The 18,537-nt window shown below is 40.0% G+C and overlaps 1 protein-coding gene across 4 annotated transcripts; it reads right to left on the bottom strand.

The window, feature by feature from the left end:
• Positions 1-4,720: 4,720 nt before the first annotated feature.
• hipk1a (homeodomain interacting protein kinase 1a) lies at positions 4,721-18,331 on the bottom strand. 4 transcript variants are annotated; one of them, XM_079478643.1, is made up of 17 exons: positions 18,095-18,331; positions 16,831-17,537; positions 16,378-16,751; positions 16,023-16,146; positions 15,392-15,511; positions 15,217-15,303; positions 14,430-14,611; positions 14,179-14,329; positions 13,671-13,875; positions 13,298-13,416; positions 11,967-12,101; positions 10,631-10,779; positions 10,086-10,244; positions 8,499-8,657; positions 7,838-8,037; positions 7,313-7,425; positions 4,721-7,170 (listed from the first exon to the last, which is right to left on the bottom strand). In XM_079478643.1, the coding sequence occupies exons 2-17, from the start codon at positions 17,533-17,535 to the stop codon at positions 6,760-6,762; spliced, it is 3,393 nt and encodes a 1,130-aa protein (XP_079334769.1). In that variant the 5' UTR covers positions 17,536-17,537; positions 18,095-18,331; the 3' UTR covers positions 4,721-6,759. The 4 variants fall into 4 exon arrangements, with proteins under 4 accessions (XP_079334769.1, XP_079334770.1, XP_079334771.1 ...); XM_079478644.1 differs by having other exon boundaries at positions 10,631-10,776; XM_079478645.1 differs by lacking the exon at positions 11,967-12,101.
• Between the last annotated feature and the right edge of the window lie 206 nt (positions 18,332-18,537).

The raw sequence follows: 18,537 nt of genomic DNA, 5'->3' as shown, positions 1-18,537 counted from the left end.
ACAGAATCATGATCATTTTATGAGAATACCAAACCCGTCTGTTTTTTAGAGGACGATTCATTACACCCGACCGCTGAAAACACAAAATCAGGTAACACTTTACATTGTTATCTTTGTAAAGCATTTATAAACGTGTTCATTAATGATTAATAAGTCATTTACAAATGCATTATAAAGCAGTTATAACTGCATGAATAAAAAGGGGATTCTAACAAAATACAGTGCCTGCCAAATTTTGAGCCATTTTAACTCACATGTTATAAATGCTTAATGTATTTATTCATTATTTATTTTACTCGAAAGCAGATCAATTATCATCTTGATGTTGTTTGCAAATAGGCTGTCAGACTGGAGAATGTAGGGTGTTATATTGGTTTTTCTTATTATTGTGTATTTCATTTTCACAGGTTACTAACGTTCATACATTATTAATAAATGGTTTGCATGAATCCACTATATAAAGGGACACTTTCATGGTTTGCTAACATTTATATGTTAGCTGTTTTGAAGTTGTGAAAGAATACTTCACAGGCATCCACTTTTCTTTAAAGTACACTTTCATGGGCTGTCAATACCTCTTAATATGACTCGCATCAGAGATGTAGCCTCTGTTTCTACAATAAATAATAAAAAATGTTTTATGGTTTTGATGAACTATTGGAAGTAATTGAATCATTCATAAAACAAGTTAGTCACCCTTTGTGCATTTAGTGTTAGAAAGTGATAAAACGTTTGATGAATTTGTCTTGGTAAGCAAGAAAAACGGCTTTGGATAAGCATCATAACCTGAAGGCATTCTGTAGGGCACCGTAAGACATTCGGAAAAGGATTGTCTTAGGACATAGTTATGAAAAGTGACATAAGATATGAAATATACAATAATAAGAAAAACATAACACTTTACAAACAACATCAAGATAATAATGAATCTGCTTGTGAATCAAATCAATTATGAATAGATAAATGTATTAAGCATTTATAACATGTGAGCAGGTATTCGGTTAGAATCCCCTCATGCAGTTGTAACTGCTTTCTCTTGTTATTCTGTCTGTTATATCAACACGTAATGCTGCTCCATTTATCCGCACTGGGAGGAATTATAGATTTACTTAAAATTGTCTTTTATCCAAAAATGAAAATTCTGTCTTTATTTACTCGCCAGTCTTGTTTAAAACCCCGCTTCCCTTTCTTAAAAAAATGGTTGGATGTCGACGAGCTGTTTTCTTCCCAACAATAAAAGAGAGCAGACACCCTTTTTAAGCTAAAAACAGAATAAAACTAGTTGCCGAAAATATCTTTGTTTCAACTCTTGCAAGCCGTTTCTGTATTTATTCTGTTAAAATTTTTTGTCGATTTGTAAAAAATGGCGCGTCTTGTCTCTTTGGAGACCAACGGCGCTGTATGAGACATTGTGAAAACCACCAGGATTGCCAGACTTGCGCAAGTCCAATGATACCAGTCCAAATACCAAAATGTAATAAATCGCTCTCATTTTATATATCACCTCACATTATCAGTCATTGTGACGCATCGCACGAAAAATACACTTGATTTTTATTTATGATTGACAGAGATAAGGAATAAACTCTATCCACTTACAACCCTCGTATTTTCATTATTAAAGAAACCCACTTCCGCAGAACACCTTGGACTTTGCAACCAATTGGCATGTATGACGTAGTATTTCTGTGCTTGATACACTCCCCAGCACTCCAAATTGTTTTGGAAAGTAATTTATAAGTGTAGTCTATACCTTTTATTGCACAATTCTCCAGGAAAAGCACGGCAAGGCGAAAGAAAGGGCCCGCCCATGCGCCAACCAACGTGCAATAGGAAGACCTGCTTATCAAAAGATTGGCTGCGCTGTGGCTCTGCAGCGGCAGCTCGTTACTCTTGCGATGGTGACAGAAGTTGAGGTGCCGGACATGAACTGTACACGGTAAATCAAAATATGTCATATGTCTGTGTTTTGTTGGAAATCGATGAATACTTGCATAATGTAAAAACATACGAAGGGATTATTCCTCGTAGTTCCGTCCCCCTGCCTGACTCCAGCATCTCGTCTTGTTCCGGAAATTATCTTGAAGCTGTATCTCTCTTTTATAAATTTGATCAAACTAAATACTCTTTGAAGATGCGACATATGCAATACTACTGTATAGGTACTCAAGATGAATTGTGTTGGCCCTTTTTCAAACTCGTGAATGTGACCAAATCTCTAAAAATCTCTGTTGGTGACATAAAGCTATCTTACCGGTTTTGAACGATTAAAGAATTTTCATTTTTGAAAATGACATGTCCTTTTTTTTCAATGTAGAAAACTACAGGCCACTACAGAGGCATAAGCAGTTATGTTAGCCTATATCGACTCTGACTGAATCCCAGGTCGTGTCTTGACCTTGATCTAAACTTATTTTGTTTTAGAGCCTCATAGATTATCACCTTCTGCTTGAGGCTACAACCACAAGTCTCCTGGGCGCCGGTATCATTGGGTGGTCCTTGCAGCGCTGCAGTGGAGGACACCAGTCACATATATTCACTTGACAGATATGTGTCAACACCAGGACCCCACCGGTGGTACTCAGAATGTCACAAACACAGACAACTGAAGACCCAAAGACATGAGCACTGAGTATCTGCAGTGTTTAAAAACATGCTCTGCCGTTATAATACTGATTTTAGATAATGGTTGTGTCTACTCCTCACGGTTCATGTGAACTAAAGATGCCGTGTCAATTGTTCGTTCATCATGTGATCATGCTTATGCTACCGATATAGTGTAGGCCTGTGGTAAAATACACAAAAAATTGGCTAGTTTAAATATACAATAATATACAGGAAGATCATATCTGGAAGTATCACTGAATTACATTTTTCAGCATTAAAAATTTGAAATTATCTAACATTAAAAAAATATAAATAAACTTTATTGAATTACTCATGGTTAGTTCATGATAGCTAACGCATTGACTAATGTTAAAGGGATAGTTCACCCCGAAATGAACATTTATTCATCATCATTTGTTTACCCTACTGGTTCAAAACCTGTTTGACTGTTTCTTCTGTGAAACCCAAAAGAAGATATTTTGAGTAACGCCTAATTTATAATGGGAGTCAATGGCAGTCAATGGTATTTGGTTACCAGTGTTCTTTAAAATATATGTTGTGTTCTGTAGAAGAAAGAAAGTCATACAGGGTGAACAAATGATGAAAGGATTCTTTTTGGCTGAACTCTTTAACAAATGAAACCTCATTGAAAAATGTTATCAAAAATGTTCAACTCCACATTACTTTAGTGAAAACATAGTTAAGCTATAAAAAATGTATATGCACAGCAAAATTGGCACGCCATGTTTATGCCTTATGCTTATTTTTTAGGAACAGTGGTTTGCACTCGAAAGCAACGAGAACAGCATCCTACAGACATAAGACCGATTCATTCCCAGTCTGTCTGTAAGAGCACCACTTCTTATAGAAAAAAAACAAGCTGCTCCAAAAAATGTCTGCGACGATAGATTATCACCAAAATACAATCCCTTAGAGAGGTTATAAAAATAAACGTCCAGATATGAGAGTAGTAAGCAGAGGGAACGGTCCATTCATCACCCAGACTGGCTGTTGAGCTCTGAAATTTATCGAACGCACACACACGGTGTCTTGTGGATGGAAGTTTATTGTGATGAAGTCTATTCCGCACTCCACTTCACATTGTGATCAAACAGTATAAACAGCCATCACTGCACCAAAGCCAAGACTTCAGCAAAACCCCGGCAAATTCACAAGAGAAAATATCCAACAAGTTCAGAACGCCAAAAAAGTTCACTATGAAAGGTACGAGATCAACCAATAAAATATGAACGTGGAACATGTTAACCATCTGTTTAAGTCTCGCTTGTATTTTGTGAACACAAGGTAGGTTCCCACACAAGGCCATGTCTAGCATCAGTGGCCTGTATCACGAAGCGAGGTGAACAAACATTGTTTGCGGAGTAAGATTTGAGTTGACAAAACCAGACAAACCCAACCTGGTTTAGATCAGGTTAAGCTGTAGAAAGACTTGTTATAAACTTTCTTTGAAAGTGTGACACGTGCGTCAAACCAGCCAATCACACGGAACATGGAAAGCATCATCAGTTCGATGGCTTCACTGCGTTAGATATACGTCACTATCTCACTCTTCTTTTGTTTCAAAGTTACACTTGGTCATATGTTATAAGGAATCTCGGTTTGGTTTGTGTTCTAGTTTCACATGAAATGATATCATCTCTATGTCACTATTCCAATCCAAAAAATATGTAGGCCTATGTAATGACAATAAATTGAATCCAATCCAAAAAATAATAATATGTGTGTAATGACTATAAATTGAATCCAATCTATCTCACAGCTGGTCCAGTTTTGGTTTGCGATCTCTAACCCAGAATAAAACCTGCTCCGGAGCAGGTTAGCCGTGTAGCCTTAGTTACCACAGCGACGAAACCCGCTCAAAACCAATCCACCTTCTTGAGCCCGAAAACTCGGAGTATGCTCAAACTAAACGCGAACTTACCTGGGTAAAAACCCAAACCCGGCTTTGTGATACAAGGCCACAGGTGCGACGTAAGTGGTTAAAACTCGCTCTTTGCATGAGTTTATGAGTTGACACTGAAAGTGTTGTACTTGGTTAGGATGTGATGTTAAGACATGACGTAACATAACAATACAAGACAGCGCCATAATACACACTGAGCAATTTCTTTAGTTCAGCTTCTCGAGTTATGGATTACAAAAGCATACAAAAAAGAATGAAATAAAAACAACATGTAAAAGTATGAAAGTACAATCTAAATTAATTTAGTACAAATTATGCAATGTCTATTAACTAATAAAAAGAATCGAAAGGAAATCATTATTTGTAACATAAAAACTAGGACTGTCAAACTATTAAGCGGTTTCCTGTGCGTATTCATTTTTTTATTTATAAGAACATACATATACATTTTTTTTTCATAGATATAAATAAACACATCTAAATATGTATACATGTATGTCGATGTATACGTGTTTATAAGTACAAAATTAATATGAACAGTACACGCATACTGTATATTATGTAAACACAAACTTTTATTCTGGATGTCGATTAATCGCGATTATTCGTTTGACAGCCCTAATAAAAACACATACAAACAAACATTTTAAACCACACATTTAGTCCGTCACGATTATGAAATTTGTCTGACGATTAATTGCCTAATAAATCACTGTGATTATGACGATTAATTGTCTGTTTTAGGGCTTAATTCTCATACATTTTTTATTTGGCTTTGAAACGACCATATTGTTATGAAGATCTGACTATGTTTTATTTTCTCTTAAAAAAAGGGGTCATCATATATTTAAGCTCTAGGCTTTTACATGTCAATAATACAGCCGCAAAATACTTGTAAAATGAGTTTGATCGGGATTGAAATGAAGCCCCCATTAAAAGTCATAGAAATGCTTCTTGACAGTCTTTTCTCACTTGCAAAGACTACAATAAAAATTTTATTGCTCCCCCTTCTATAGAGATGTGCGATTATTGCGATGATACGAAACCATCACGATGGTCAAACAAACGATTATTTAATAATCGTGACAGCCCTACACACATTAAATAAATAAATCAACAAAAGCGCAATAATGTTAACATTTAAACATGATCGTTTATGCATAAACCAATTATATCAACGGTAAACCAAAAGATGAAAATCTAGCTGGATAGATCGTCCCAACCGTAATTGAATGAATTAATAAGGGACGATTTACATTTAGCGTCTTTTGCAGGCGCAAGTTCGTTATTTTTGATGTAGACACGTGGCAGGTGCACCGCAGGTCATTTGACTAGAGAAAATGGCGCGGCCTCGTGTTTTCCGTGCGGTTTAAGAGACCAAGTGTGACTTGCCCCTTAAAATGACGTAAGTGCTTAGATTACAACTACTCTAGAAAAGCTGTTTGTCTCCATTAGACAAAAATCCTCATAATATTAGGAATTTCTTTGCAGGAACAAAACAGTGTTAAATGATCAAGTCCTGCACACTTTGGCCTGTTCAGTTCTAACTATCTTAGCATGACATCATTTATGTATCATTGCAACACATTTTTTAATCGAGTTTATAAATACCAGTTTAGCTGCTAAAGGACAAATATTGGCAGTCATTACTCACTGACTCACATACGTACCAAAGACAGCTAGATAAACATATAAAACATTAATTCGTCAACTAAACACTTATTTTAAATGTGTTGCCTTTTTTAAATGATTTTTTTAGACAGTTTACATCCATTTATGTATAGTTGACCACTGAGGGCACGTGTTTCTGGATTCTCCTAAACTGACCGATCAGTTTTGCAGATGTCCAAAAGTGTTTTTTAATGCATACTGCTACACATATACCAAATTCACCACGATGCTAACCTTAATATTTCTGCAGTATATAATCAATTATATATACCGTGCACAGTATCCTAATTTTCTGTATGAAACTTCGAAAAGTTGTTTACTGGGATCATTCATTTTCATGATCAAGTTTGATGTAATTCTCAACAAAAGCGATTTTGGGGAAATGTAACCATATAGCATCTTTGCATACATTGTGCAAGCATAAGACTATTTAAGATGCTTTGCACCTCTGAAATGCCTTAAAAATGAATAAAAGGCTGTTATCAAATAAAAAAAGTTAGAAATTAAACTAAGCTCTTCCGACGACATCTCCATATCACACCAAACATGTCGGGTCCTCACAGGTAAGGGAACTGATTAAGTTTTCTCTGACTGAGGGGATAAGCTGCAGAACGCTGGTACGACTGCGCAGACAGCTGCTGCTGCTGGTACGCAGCCGAGGTCGGGCACATGACGCCCATCATGCTGTTCTTCTGCAGAAGACTCAGAGAGGCGGAGTACGGCCCGGCGGTGCGTGCGTGGCGGCTGGAGGAAGAGGAACCGGACGAATTGTGCAGCTGGTCCACTGCTTGTGACACGGAGGCCAGAGCGGCAGAGGCAGGGTATGCGTACAGGCTGGAGGCGGAACCGAAGAGTGACTCCTCATGTAGCCTGTAGGAGTGGGAGGGGCCGGTTGGAGGGTAGGTGGGCTGGCGTCTTAAGGATCCACCCCCTGCACGGTCGTGAGATGATATCATTGACTGCTGTGCCTGCGTAGGTGCAATAAATTTGCAATGAATCACATGTTCCCCCTTTTTTTTACATGGGGCTATGTTTCTAGTTTCTAGTCAGTTTGTATCCATTTCAGTAGTCATAAATGAATGGAGACACAACTGTACAAACTACACTTACCTGGCTAAGATTAAGAGGCTGAGATCTGTTGGATGCAGCCATCTGATGCCGGTTGCCACTGGATTGCGAGCTTGCACCTTTCTTTGATTTTCCAGAACTATTACTGCTTTGTTCTGAAATTCAGTACAAGAAATACCGTGAACCGGCTTAGAACAAATATTACCAATGAGTAGATTGACGTCTCTCATAAGCAGGTTGTCTCTTGTTGAGCACTGCTGTGGGTGGAAGATTAAGTTACTCATTTGTTGCAAGTAAAATCCTGATTTTAAATGATATTTCACCGCTCATGTACAGACATCATTTTCAAAATGAAAAACATTTTGAGTAATATAAAGCTGATTCAAGGTCAACATGAAAGGAAAACATCCAGAAGCAGTGATTATTTAGGGAAAACCAGGAATACAAACATCTAAGAACCTTGTATAAAAAGGCACAGAGACAAAGCGGAGGTGCAAAAGTAGAATCCGTAGAAAAAGAAGAGTATCACCAACACAAAGAAACCTGAATTAAGTTCAGCACACTGACCTTTCGAAGGTTCATCCCAGAGCTGCGTTTTCACCGACGGCATGACCACAGCCAGAGATCTGGAGGAGCGTGTGTTCTCTTTAAAGTTTGGGAGGTGTCTGGGGCTGAGGGGAGTGCTGGTGGAGGAGTCTGAATCTTGGGAGTCATGGACCGTCACACAGCTGATGACGTTGGTTCGCTGGTTCGCGCTGCAGCTGCCGCTGAGAAGAAGCAGGTAACTCATTTCATCTCATGATTATTGTGATCAAGCTGTGATAAGTGCATAAATAATCCTCATCCAACAGTAGCTAGCACATGATAAAGTGTTGAGTTATGAATCACGACTCCATCATGTTAATAATAGATGTTTTGTCCTAACCAGCTACAAGTGTCAAAGTATTTGTACAAATATTGCAATATATTATAGTGATGCACCATGTAGTTCCATCCACAATGAAATATTAATCTTTTAAAAATCCTGTTGCACCTTGTGTTGCCTGAGATTTTGTCATGTCATGCAGAATTTGGATATAATGCTTATTTTGTACTATAGTAAGATTATCTACCTCGACATTAGTTATTTTGCAAATGTAGTCTTGTCTTAATGTAATAAAAATAACAAATAAAATAGTATATAACGACAGAATGAAGAGTTTTGGTTGTGATGCGAAGGAGATTGTACCTTTCCGGTGGACACTTTCTGTCGTCCTCGTCCTCTGTGTCACTGTGGATGGTGATGATGCTGACAGCAGGGCTGGGCGTGTCGGAGATAATGATAGGCTGGGATGCATCACCGCAGTTGTGTGATGCTGAAGGGGCCGACTGCAGAGAGGACACTGGCCTGTGACAGAATCGTGCATTTACATTAAATCATTTTAAATTACATGTCATTTTTTAAATGTCAACAATGCATTCTAATGTCTAGTGTAGTTCAACAGTGTAAATCGAATGTATTTAAATTCAAATTAATTATATCAATCCAATAAATAAATTATAAAATGCTTATTGTTACTTTTGAAATAATATAAAATATATATAAACTACCATCACTATTGAATAAGATTTGAAATTGAATCTGCCATAAATTATAGTGCAATCCGACATCATGCTAGTATTTAGTGGTGAAACGGATGTGACAAATCGCAGATTTTCTGTAAATGTATTAATTTAGAGTACTATATAACAGTATTAGAGAGTAAAAGATGGTTTAAGCGCGGACGTGCTCTTGCTCTCTCTCCCGTACAATATAAAAGCCCATTCTCTACTTAAACTGCTGCATAAGCAGCAATGTTCTGTTGAGTCAAAGCGCACGTGACGCACTTTTTTGCGGGTTTACTTTTGGTTGCGAGTTGAAAACTTTTGGTTGCGAGTTGAATTTTTTTTGCGAGTGAAGCTGTATCTCAGTGGGCGGTCTCTATCCACTAAGATGAAAGGGCTTTTTCTATTGGTCATTCCTGATTGAAGTGACAATATAATCACGCCCACTATGTTTTCCCCCTGTCGCCAGTCTGATAAAAGAGCAAGTTTCCAGTAGAAATGGCGAAATCTTAAACTCTGTATCAAGTGAACTTAATTATTATGCTTTCCCATCTTAATACGTAACGTTAGCTAAGCCCATCTGTAGTTGGTGTTAGCGCTGATTAGCCAACTTAGCAAGTTAGCTATCTGCCAGACTGGCGGCAGGGGGGAAACGTAGTGTGCGTGATCATATTGTCACTTCAATAGAAAAAGCCCTTTCATCTCGGTGGGTAGAGACTGCCCACTGAGATACAGCTTCACTCGCAAAAAAAAATTCAACTCGCAACCAAAAGTTTTAAACCCGCAAAAAAGAATAGAGAGCAATATTTGTTAAATTCATAAAATCATTACTTTGCTATTATCTATGTGCTCTGAACCGAGTCTGAACAACAATTTAAGATATAACAAGACGCTAAATTTACATCAATATAAACAAGGAACTGGATGAGTTTCAATGCCCGCGATGGTGGAATAAGTCTTAATCAAATAACCAATCGCAAATCACTGCTTAAGCTCCAGTTGCCATAGCTGTTTCTGAGTCTGACGGTGAAGGCTGTTTATTGATTGCAAAAACAAGTTTATTATAGTTAATATTATAATAAAATACAGTAATAAATTATGATGAGCATTTACATTAGCCGATCCGAAAAATGATCCGATCCCTGACCCAAAATCCGAAACCTGAGTTTTGTGATCCCTTGCACCACTATTAGTATTAATGATGAATCTAGAGATGTGGCTGGAGTGATACCTGGCTCTGCTCTCGGCACGCCGACCCTTTGACTTCTTGGCTTCATTCTGCTGCGTGCGACTGTTGCCCGCTCCACTGAGTGAGACCTGTGCGCCTGCATTATGACCCTGTGCAGAGCCCTGCTGCTGCCGCCCATCACACTGACCTCCATGTCGACCCCTGACAGAGAGCATTACACAAACGCTGTTATGAGAATTAGAATTGCACATGTACCAGTACAAAACGAGGAGTTTTTACAGATTCAACACATCAATCTGCAGAACAGAAGTAGTGTTAAGCTGAATGTTTTACATGAACAGCTGGATCTCATTTTAAATGCATTCCGCAAAACTAGAAACAGCAATGCATATACTACTTCAGAGTTCACATGTCAGACTCAAATGTAGTTCTTGAATTCATGTAATTTGCTTGGTGTGCACCCGTGGTCATAAAACAACGTTGTGGTCCGCTGAAATTAGTTTCGCACAAAACCCTCTTTAAGAAAGTGACATTTTATAAAGGAATAATCTGGAATAGAGTGCTAGAAAAAGAGAAGCAAAGCCGACCTCCAGCTGGTGTTCTGTTGGGTGTTGTTGTCTGAGACCAGCGGGGAGTTGGACAGCACAGGGTGGCTGGGGTTGTGCATGGCCATGCCCGGCATCTGCTGCCACGAGGATGGAATGAGGATCTGCTGTGTGCCCGATGGCCAGCCCTGCTGAATACAAACACACAATCATACAGACAGTTTAACAAAACGTCAAGTAATCTTTGAATAACATCACCAATTAAATGAAAACGTCTTTCGCAACAACAACAAAATCGATTATGCATGTGCAATAAAACCTGACTCCGAATTAGATTCGACTGGATTCATTGCAAACACAATCTGTTTAATACACATTTTAATAAAGTGATAGCGTGACAGGAATGATAATAATAGTGCATTTCTGTGATAAATAATAATATTGCAATAACAGTTGATTCTAAAATAAAATATCTGTTACAAGCATTGTCATTTTGTCAACAAATGTTTTTCAAATCATGTAAACATGCATGTTACCACTGTCACTATATGGTCTCTCAACACATTTACTATGACTATGGGATAGTTCAACCGAATATTCATTCTCAGGTCATTTTAAACCTGCGTGACTTTCTTTCTTCAGCAAAACACAAAAGAAGATATTTTGAAGAATGTTGATAATTGAAAAACATTGGACGTGCTGACTTCTATTGTATGATCACAAAACCACAGAGACATGAGGTAAGTTAAAAAAATATTATACTGTAAAGCAAAATGTCAGCAGAAACGAATCTGCACTAATAAAGAAGTGAGTCAACCTTTCATGAAGAAGTGATCGTACGACACATGTAAAAGATTAACATTTGCGTTATATATAACTCATAACTCATTAATAAAGCAATATAGCTTGACAGGGTTTATCAGTCATCACGAATAGATCTGAATAGAACGGATGGTTAGCAGCAGAAAGGGAAAATATGAGGACATCTGTTGGCACAGGAGTTGGTCTGCAAAAAATCCAAATCATTTGGATTGCAAACAGCCAAGCAGCCATGCTTCAATGCATCCGGCCCTGGGGTCCACGGCAGACCCCATTAGAAAAACAGCTTTGTTAAATCATGACAGAGAAAAGAAGCTAAAACAGACAATTCAACTTTTTTACAAATCACAGCAATTCATTTTAAAGCTTGAAGTTGCAACTCCTGCAACATCGTTGTAATATGCATTGAAGTCCTAAATATTTCGCACAGTAACAACATATAGAGTAGAGGTACATTTACAGCCCGACATGCAACTCAATGAGAGGTAAAGTGGATGGAAATAAAGAGATGTTCAGGAAACGTGGAAAAGGTGCTTTACGCGGCAGGCCTGAGGTTTACCAGCATAGCGGGGCTCTGCTCCAGACGCCGAGAGCCCAGCGCTGTCAGTCCTGCAGCTGGAAACCGCAGTGAAGCCACCGTCAGTGGCGTGCTGGTGCTCTGGCTGGGGAGGGGACAGAGGGATGTGTGGAGGAACTGAGGATGGAGGGACAGGGTTACAATACGCTGGCTGAGCTGATGGACAAAGTGACTCGCCAGGACTTTCCACCATCATCATTAAAACATTGACAAAACAGTGCCGAGGTCAAAGTCACTTCCAGTAGACCTCCACAAATAATAACAGTTGAGTAGTTTTAATTTGGATTAATATCATTTAAAAGAGTGAATACACAATAAGATATGCATATTAATTCACATTAATATATAAATAATTTTTTTGAAAACGTCTCTTTGGAAATCACTGTTGACAAAAAGAGATTGAGCCAGTGTTTGACAAGACAGTGGCTGTGTCCGAACTAGCCCCCTATACCCTAATATAGTGCAGTATTTGAGGGGACATCAATTCGTAGTGTCCGAATTCATAGTGATACCGAATGAGCGCTCTCATTCCCATGATGCATTGCAATAATGAGAAGTGACTCAGTTTTTCACATTGATTAAAGGAGTAGTTCACTACGAACTCAATAATTCATGATAATTCCCTCACCCACATCTCGTCCGTGTGTTTATTTATTCTGACGAAAGCAAATTGGGGCTTTTGAGGAAAGCTTTCTCGGGTTCTTTTCCATATAATGCACTTGAACGGGGGGCTGTTTGATTAAGGTCCATGTTTCAGTTTCATCGCAGCTTCGAAAGGCTTTACACGACACCAGCCGATGAAGAAGGGTGTTGTCTAGCCAAACGATTGGTCATTTTCCAAGAAAACTGAAAATAAGATACTTTTTAAACCTAATATATGGCTTGCACTGCCCCGGAGGTCCTCCAGGATGCGCATCCACGACTTCCGTATTAAGCAATCATGTCGGAAAGGTTCCACATGACGTAGACTTCAAAAGATTTAAACATCCCTGATATGCACACAAACTGACCATTTTAAACAATAATCTTGCACAGACGTATAATGTGTCATTCAACGGTCTTCTTTCTCCACACTCGTGAACACTGGGGCGGAACCTTTCCAATGTAATTGCATAGTATGTGTATTCGTGGACACACTCCGAGGCAGCGCAAGCCATATATTTGTGTTAAAAAAATGAATACGAACCCTGGAAAGCTTTCCTCATAACCCCCATTTTTGGTTTCGACTACTCTTAGTATGGAATAGTGAATGGGTGCATTTCACGGTGTCATATGTGTAAAATAAACAATATGACACAGGCTCTGCACTCTACCTGTGTCAGCATGCTGGGCTGAATGTGCAGGGGTTGTGTGGACTGATTCTGAGGGACGACGGGAACAGCGTTGTCCATTCTCACCGGATAACCAGCTTGTTTGTTGGAAGTCTGGAGTCCTGTTGAATGAAACATGACAATTGTGTTATTTATACAATGCAACAACAACCAAGAACTCACAAAAAATTATTTGTGCCTGGCAATAACTTTTTTAGAACAATTTTAGACATAACAAAAGTACCACCTTAATGCCTTACATCCTTTGTAATGATCACATAGCAAAGACATTTCCAGAGCAATGAGGGTCTTAATAAAACAGCAGGGTGGAGGTAAAAGAGAGAAGGATGGTTGGGTAAAAGGGATTGGAGCTCACCCTGTATGGTAGAAGGGCACACAATGAGGGTTTGCTGGAAGGGCTCAGACTGGGCACACAGTTGAGTGGGGCGAGCTTGTAATGGGACGCTCTGTTGGGCCAAGCCTGGTATATTTATAGTGGCCTGCTGGTACAGACCAGGCTGGTAGTTCAATAAAGGAACGTTGCTGCTGAGAGACAAGGACTGACCCCCCGTGGAGGCCATCTGGTGGTAATGGAATAAGAGGGAGATTCTTAACATCGCAGTCTATGTACAGAAATAGCACTAAACATCTCAATACACAGCGGGCAGCATATACAACACTATGCTGTAATACACGCTACTGCGGCTTGGCAGGACATGTGTTATTGTAATACGTAAGTCTTAAAGGAACATTTCATTCAAAATATAAAGATGTTTTTAAGGAATTTTGCACCATAACACGGTGGAAACCGAACTACTCCTCTTAAGGAAAATAAATGAATTACTATCAAATTTCCCACAATGCATCTGGGCATTAGTACACACCTGATTGTGCTGATTAAGCTGACTGCTGAAGGTGACCGTGAGGTTGGTGGCCGTGCTGGGCCCGTTATGGCTGGCGAACAGGTTCTTGTTGTTGTCGAAGACTGTACACCTGCGCTTACAGATCTCCATGTTCTGGAAACAGGATTTCACACTACGCAGCGAAAGACGGAGATGTTAAAAGTACTTCAATGATAACATACGCTAAACATGTAATATAACATGTAACGTGTAAGATCATCGTCAGGTCTTACAGTGAGCTGTGCGGGAAGTGAAGAAGGTGAGCCATCGTCACAAACGTGTGGTTGAGGGTCCTGGTGGGCGTGATCCTCTTGTCCGCGTCTAGCGTGAGCATCTTTTTCAGCAGGTCAATGAACTCTCTCCTATCAGCCTTCTCTGCCAAGATGTCTGTGCCTTCCAAATTAGTCGTGTTGACCTGAATTGAAACATGAAAACCAATTAAATCATGAAAGTCTGAATGTTTTGGCAACACGTAAAGCTTAATGCTTCGGCTTAGTACTGATTTATTTGAGTAGCAAGGTTTGGATGTCAATACGACAGTGTTTGAATTACCCAATTTTGCAGCTTTATTTGTATAAATAGTCTGTGTGGACTAGGGAGGAAAACTCCCTAATTTAAACATGTGAAATGAGCAAAAACAACTCCTGACTTTCACAATGTGGCCTCCTTTAAACCATTACATTTAGATTTATCCAAAGCGACTTTCATTGCATTATACTATACATTATCTTTCTAAGTATGCAATCCCTGGGATCGAACCAATGACCTTTGCGTTGCTAGGTCCAGGAAAGCTCAGTGGTTAGAGCCACTGGATGCTCTTTTTAGAGCTTCCCTTGGGATGCCTTGAGGGCGAGAAAACATGGGGAAATGTTGATTCAAGCCTGAAGTACCGCTTTCATTCATGGTTATGAATCCTGCAATACACATTTTTTTTGACAGGCATTGTTTTTAACATTTTAGTTGCCAGTCACATTTATTCCATCATCTGATCTGATCATCTTTTCTGGCAAACATCACTACCTGCATCATGTCATCGAGGCAGTTAAAGATGTATTTGCGAGCCTCTTTGGACTTGATGCCATACTCTGCTTCATGCTCAGCAGGAGTCTGTGAAACAGAAATAGAACAGTAAGGATTTACTCGTGATCCGATGTCTTCTGAAATAAAACACACAGTGAGCTTATGTAAAGCGTGCCTTGATTCTCCAGAGAGGATAGCTGGAGTCTGGACCTCTGTTGAAGAATCGGCTGGTCTTAGTGCCCGCGCTCAGGAGATACTCAGCTGGCAATCCTTGAGTCTGAGAAATGTACCGAATCTGGTGCAAAAACAAGAATACACAATATATATGAATATAGAATACAGGACACACATTTCAGATGGACGCATATAAGATAATTAAATTATTTTCATTGATAACTTCTGACTGTTTGTTTCATACTTTACGATAACTTGGTTGACTGATATCTCTGGGGAAAATTGCCTTTTCGTAGGCATACTGTTTGGTCAACACCTGAATCTACCGCCAACTCCATCAATGAAATTTGGCGTAAACAAAAGCTCTAATTATTTTTAAGCAAATCGTCGCTGCCCTTCTGAAACCTTGTATGTTTTTCAGAAAACGTGAAAAAAACAATAAACCTTTTAAATGAATACTTACTGTGTTCTCAAAGCAGACAAGCACTTTTTAATACTTTCCATTGGTTAGATATTTATTTGCAAAACCCATTGAGAAACATAAAGGGTGAATAATAATGATGGCAAAATCATGAAATATGAAGATACAGGGATTCAGAAGGACAGTTGCAAAATGTGACTTTCTTACTGACCTGATCGTACTCTGAAGCTCCAGGATATAAAGGCCAGCCCAGAAACAGCTCCGCTATGACACAACCCAGCGACCACATGTCAATGGCCTCACAGAACGGCAGGCCGAGAATAATCTCTGGAGCTCTGAACCACAACAAACAAATTTAAGAGTTAAACATGTGAGATCAAATTATAAACATCTGTGCTAAAATGTTTTGTGTAAAACTGCTATGCAACAATGCACATTTAATTAAATGACATTAAAGGGATAGATTCATTCACCCAACAACGCATTTCTATCATGAATTCCTCACCCTCTAGTTGTTCCAAACCTGTATACCTATATTCAAGTGACCGTATAGATCTGCCACTCACCTGTAGTATCTAGACTGCAGATAGGTTGAGCAGACGGCTTTAGACACGTGGCTGGCGGAACCGAAGTCAATGACTTTAACTCTGTATGGTTGTCTGATGGGGTCCACCAGCATGATGTTCTCAGGCTTCAGATCGGCATGAATGAGACCCAAACTCTTCAGCTTCATCAGGGCCGAGGCCACCTGCTGCAGGACCGGCCGGATGCACTTCAGAAGCAGTGGACTGAACTTGCTGTGCTTTAGGAAGTCATAGAGGTTCTGTTCCAACATCTCGAACACGAGGCAGGTATGGTTCTTGTGCTGGAAGCACTCGTAGGAGCGCACAAAGTTGAAATCATCTGCGTTCTCTGTGCTCAGACGGCTCAGGATGCTCACCTTAAAAAAATACGATTTTTATTACCTGGTAGAAACATCACATCATAGCACAGTTCGTCTTTATCAAAGCAGTACTCACCTCTATCTGACCCTGGCGGGCGTACGACGGATGGTTCTTGAGAATCTTAATGGCCACTATTTCATTGGTCCCACGTTTCCAGCATTTGGCGACCTGTCCGAACGTCCCACGTCCGAGGAACTCGAGAACCTCATAGCTGTTGGACACAGAGCAAAGGATCTCGTGTTGAACCAGCTGATAGTCACCTTCACTGTGAGAGTTGCTGCTCTTGGTGGTAGACGCAGAATGAGCAATGGACTGAGCCGTAGCGTTGCCTCTGGGAGCACGGTTGGGGAGCACAGGAGCCGAGAGCTCCTCCAAGATCTGCACGCTGTCGCTACTGTCCACCTCCTCGCTCTTCCTCTTCAGGCTTCCCTGTTTCCTGTAACCCTCACAGGCCAGGGACGTGGAGCCTGTGTCTTTTCCGTGCCGACTTGATAGGGATGACGAAGAAGAGGACGACGAGGGCTCCGGAATGCTGCCTGTGCTGTCGGCGGCACGTACCACCGTCTGCTCCCGCGGTACGACCAGGCCGGAGGAGAAGTTGAAGCGGGATGTTGAGGGGGAGGAGCCATTAGTCCGACTCGGGCTCTGCTGGTAGCAGGTGCTCTCGTCTGATTGGCTGCTTTCATTCCACACAGGGTTCTCCACCTTTAGTTTCTTAGAGCGGGAGAGGCCACTTGAGGACACGGAGGGCGAGGAAAACGCTTGGAGTTGTGAGGACATACCTGGAAAATGTCAATAATGTGGAAACATTGTATTTACTTTAAGGAATAGTAAAGGAACAATTCCCATTTTCATTATTATTCTGAAACGTATCGTATCGAACCAACAATCAAACTCCCGCTGCCAGGTTCGTTGCTATAGTAATGGCTGTAGCCAGGAGGGGTTGTCATAGCAACTGTTGCTATTGGATGATAAAGAGGTGTGGCAGAGGTTGTTTTTTTGTGTATTTTGATATAAACTCTAACTGAATGACTACAAGCACTGATTTCAAACGTACAACTCAAAGCATAACAAAAATATTTGATACAATCGGACAAGTTGTCAACAGCGCGCATCTGCAGAACATACGACTGATATTTACAACAGCATGAATTTGATAAAGAAACACTTATGCGGGTCGTGGAAACACGGCATTGGAAAGATCGTGACACGGATCGCTGGTTGCCAAATAAAACCCATTAAAACACACATCGCGTGCAACGCGATTGCACAAAACATTACATTTCCTCACCATGTGCAAGCCAACGATGTGTCACATCAGCTGATCTTAGTAACTCACCTGCTCTCAGCCTGACACTTCTTCCTCATTTTCTGTAAAAGGCCTCATTGTTTTTCTTTTTTAGGACAATCTTCGGCATCGAAACACTGCATTGTTCGAGCCGACGAGCTTTCAGTTACCGATAAATGCATAAATAATCCAACAAACCGTCAGGCCCATCGTTAAACATTAATATTCCGCAAGGACATCGCGCAGAAATATGATTGACACCTGGAAAGGAACGTAGGACATTTAACTGGGCACCATTTCCGGCTTGTGAGGTTTAGCGCTGATTGGTCCGGCGAGCGTCACGTGATGCAGGCTCATACTTATTTGGAGTTCTGTTCTTGTTGATGCGACAAAGTTCTGTGCATAAATCACGCTTTCTTTTCCCTTTACCCAGCACACAAACTAGTCAAATGTTTGCAGACACTTTTCTGAATCTGTTTAAAAAAAGGCTAAAG

Source organism: Barbatula barbatula, assembly GCF_947034865.1.
Source record: "Barbatula barbatula genome assembly, chromosome: 17".
Lineage (NCBI taxonomy): Eukaryota > Metazoa > Chordata > Actinopteri > Cypriniformes > Nemacheilidae > Barbatula > Barbatula barbatula.
This window is presented reverse-complemented; position numbering and strand designations above follow the sequence as displayed.

Coding starts and splice junctions, on each gene's coding strand:
- hipk1a (XM_079478643.1), bottom strand. CDS start 17,535: ATGTCCTCACAACTCCAAGCGTTTTCCTCGCCCTCCGTGTCCTCAAGT. Junction 13,417..13,670: donor GTGCCCTTCTACCATACAGG/GTGAGCTCCAAT, acceptor TTCATTCAACAG/GACTCCAGACTTCCAACAAA. Junction 12,102..13,297: donor AGCCCAGCATGCTGACACAG/GTAGAGTGCAGA, acceptor CTCCATCCTCAG/TTCCTCCACACATCCCTCTG.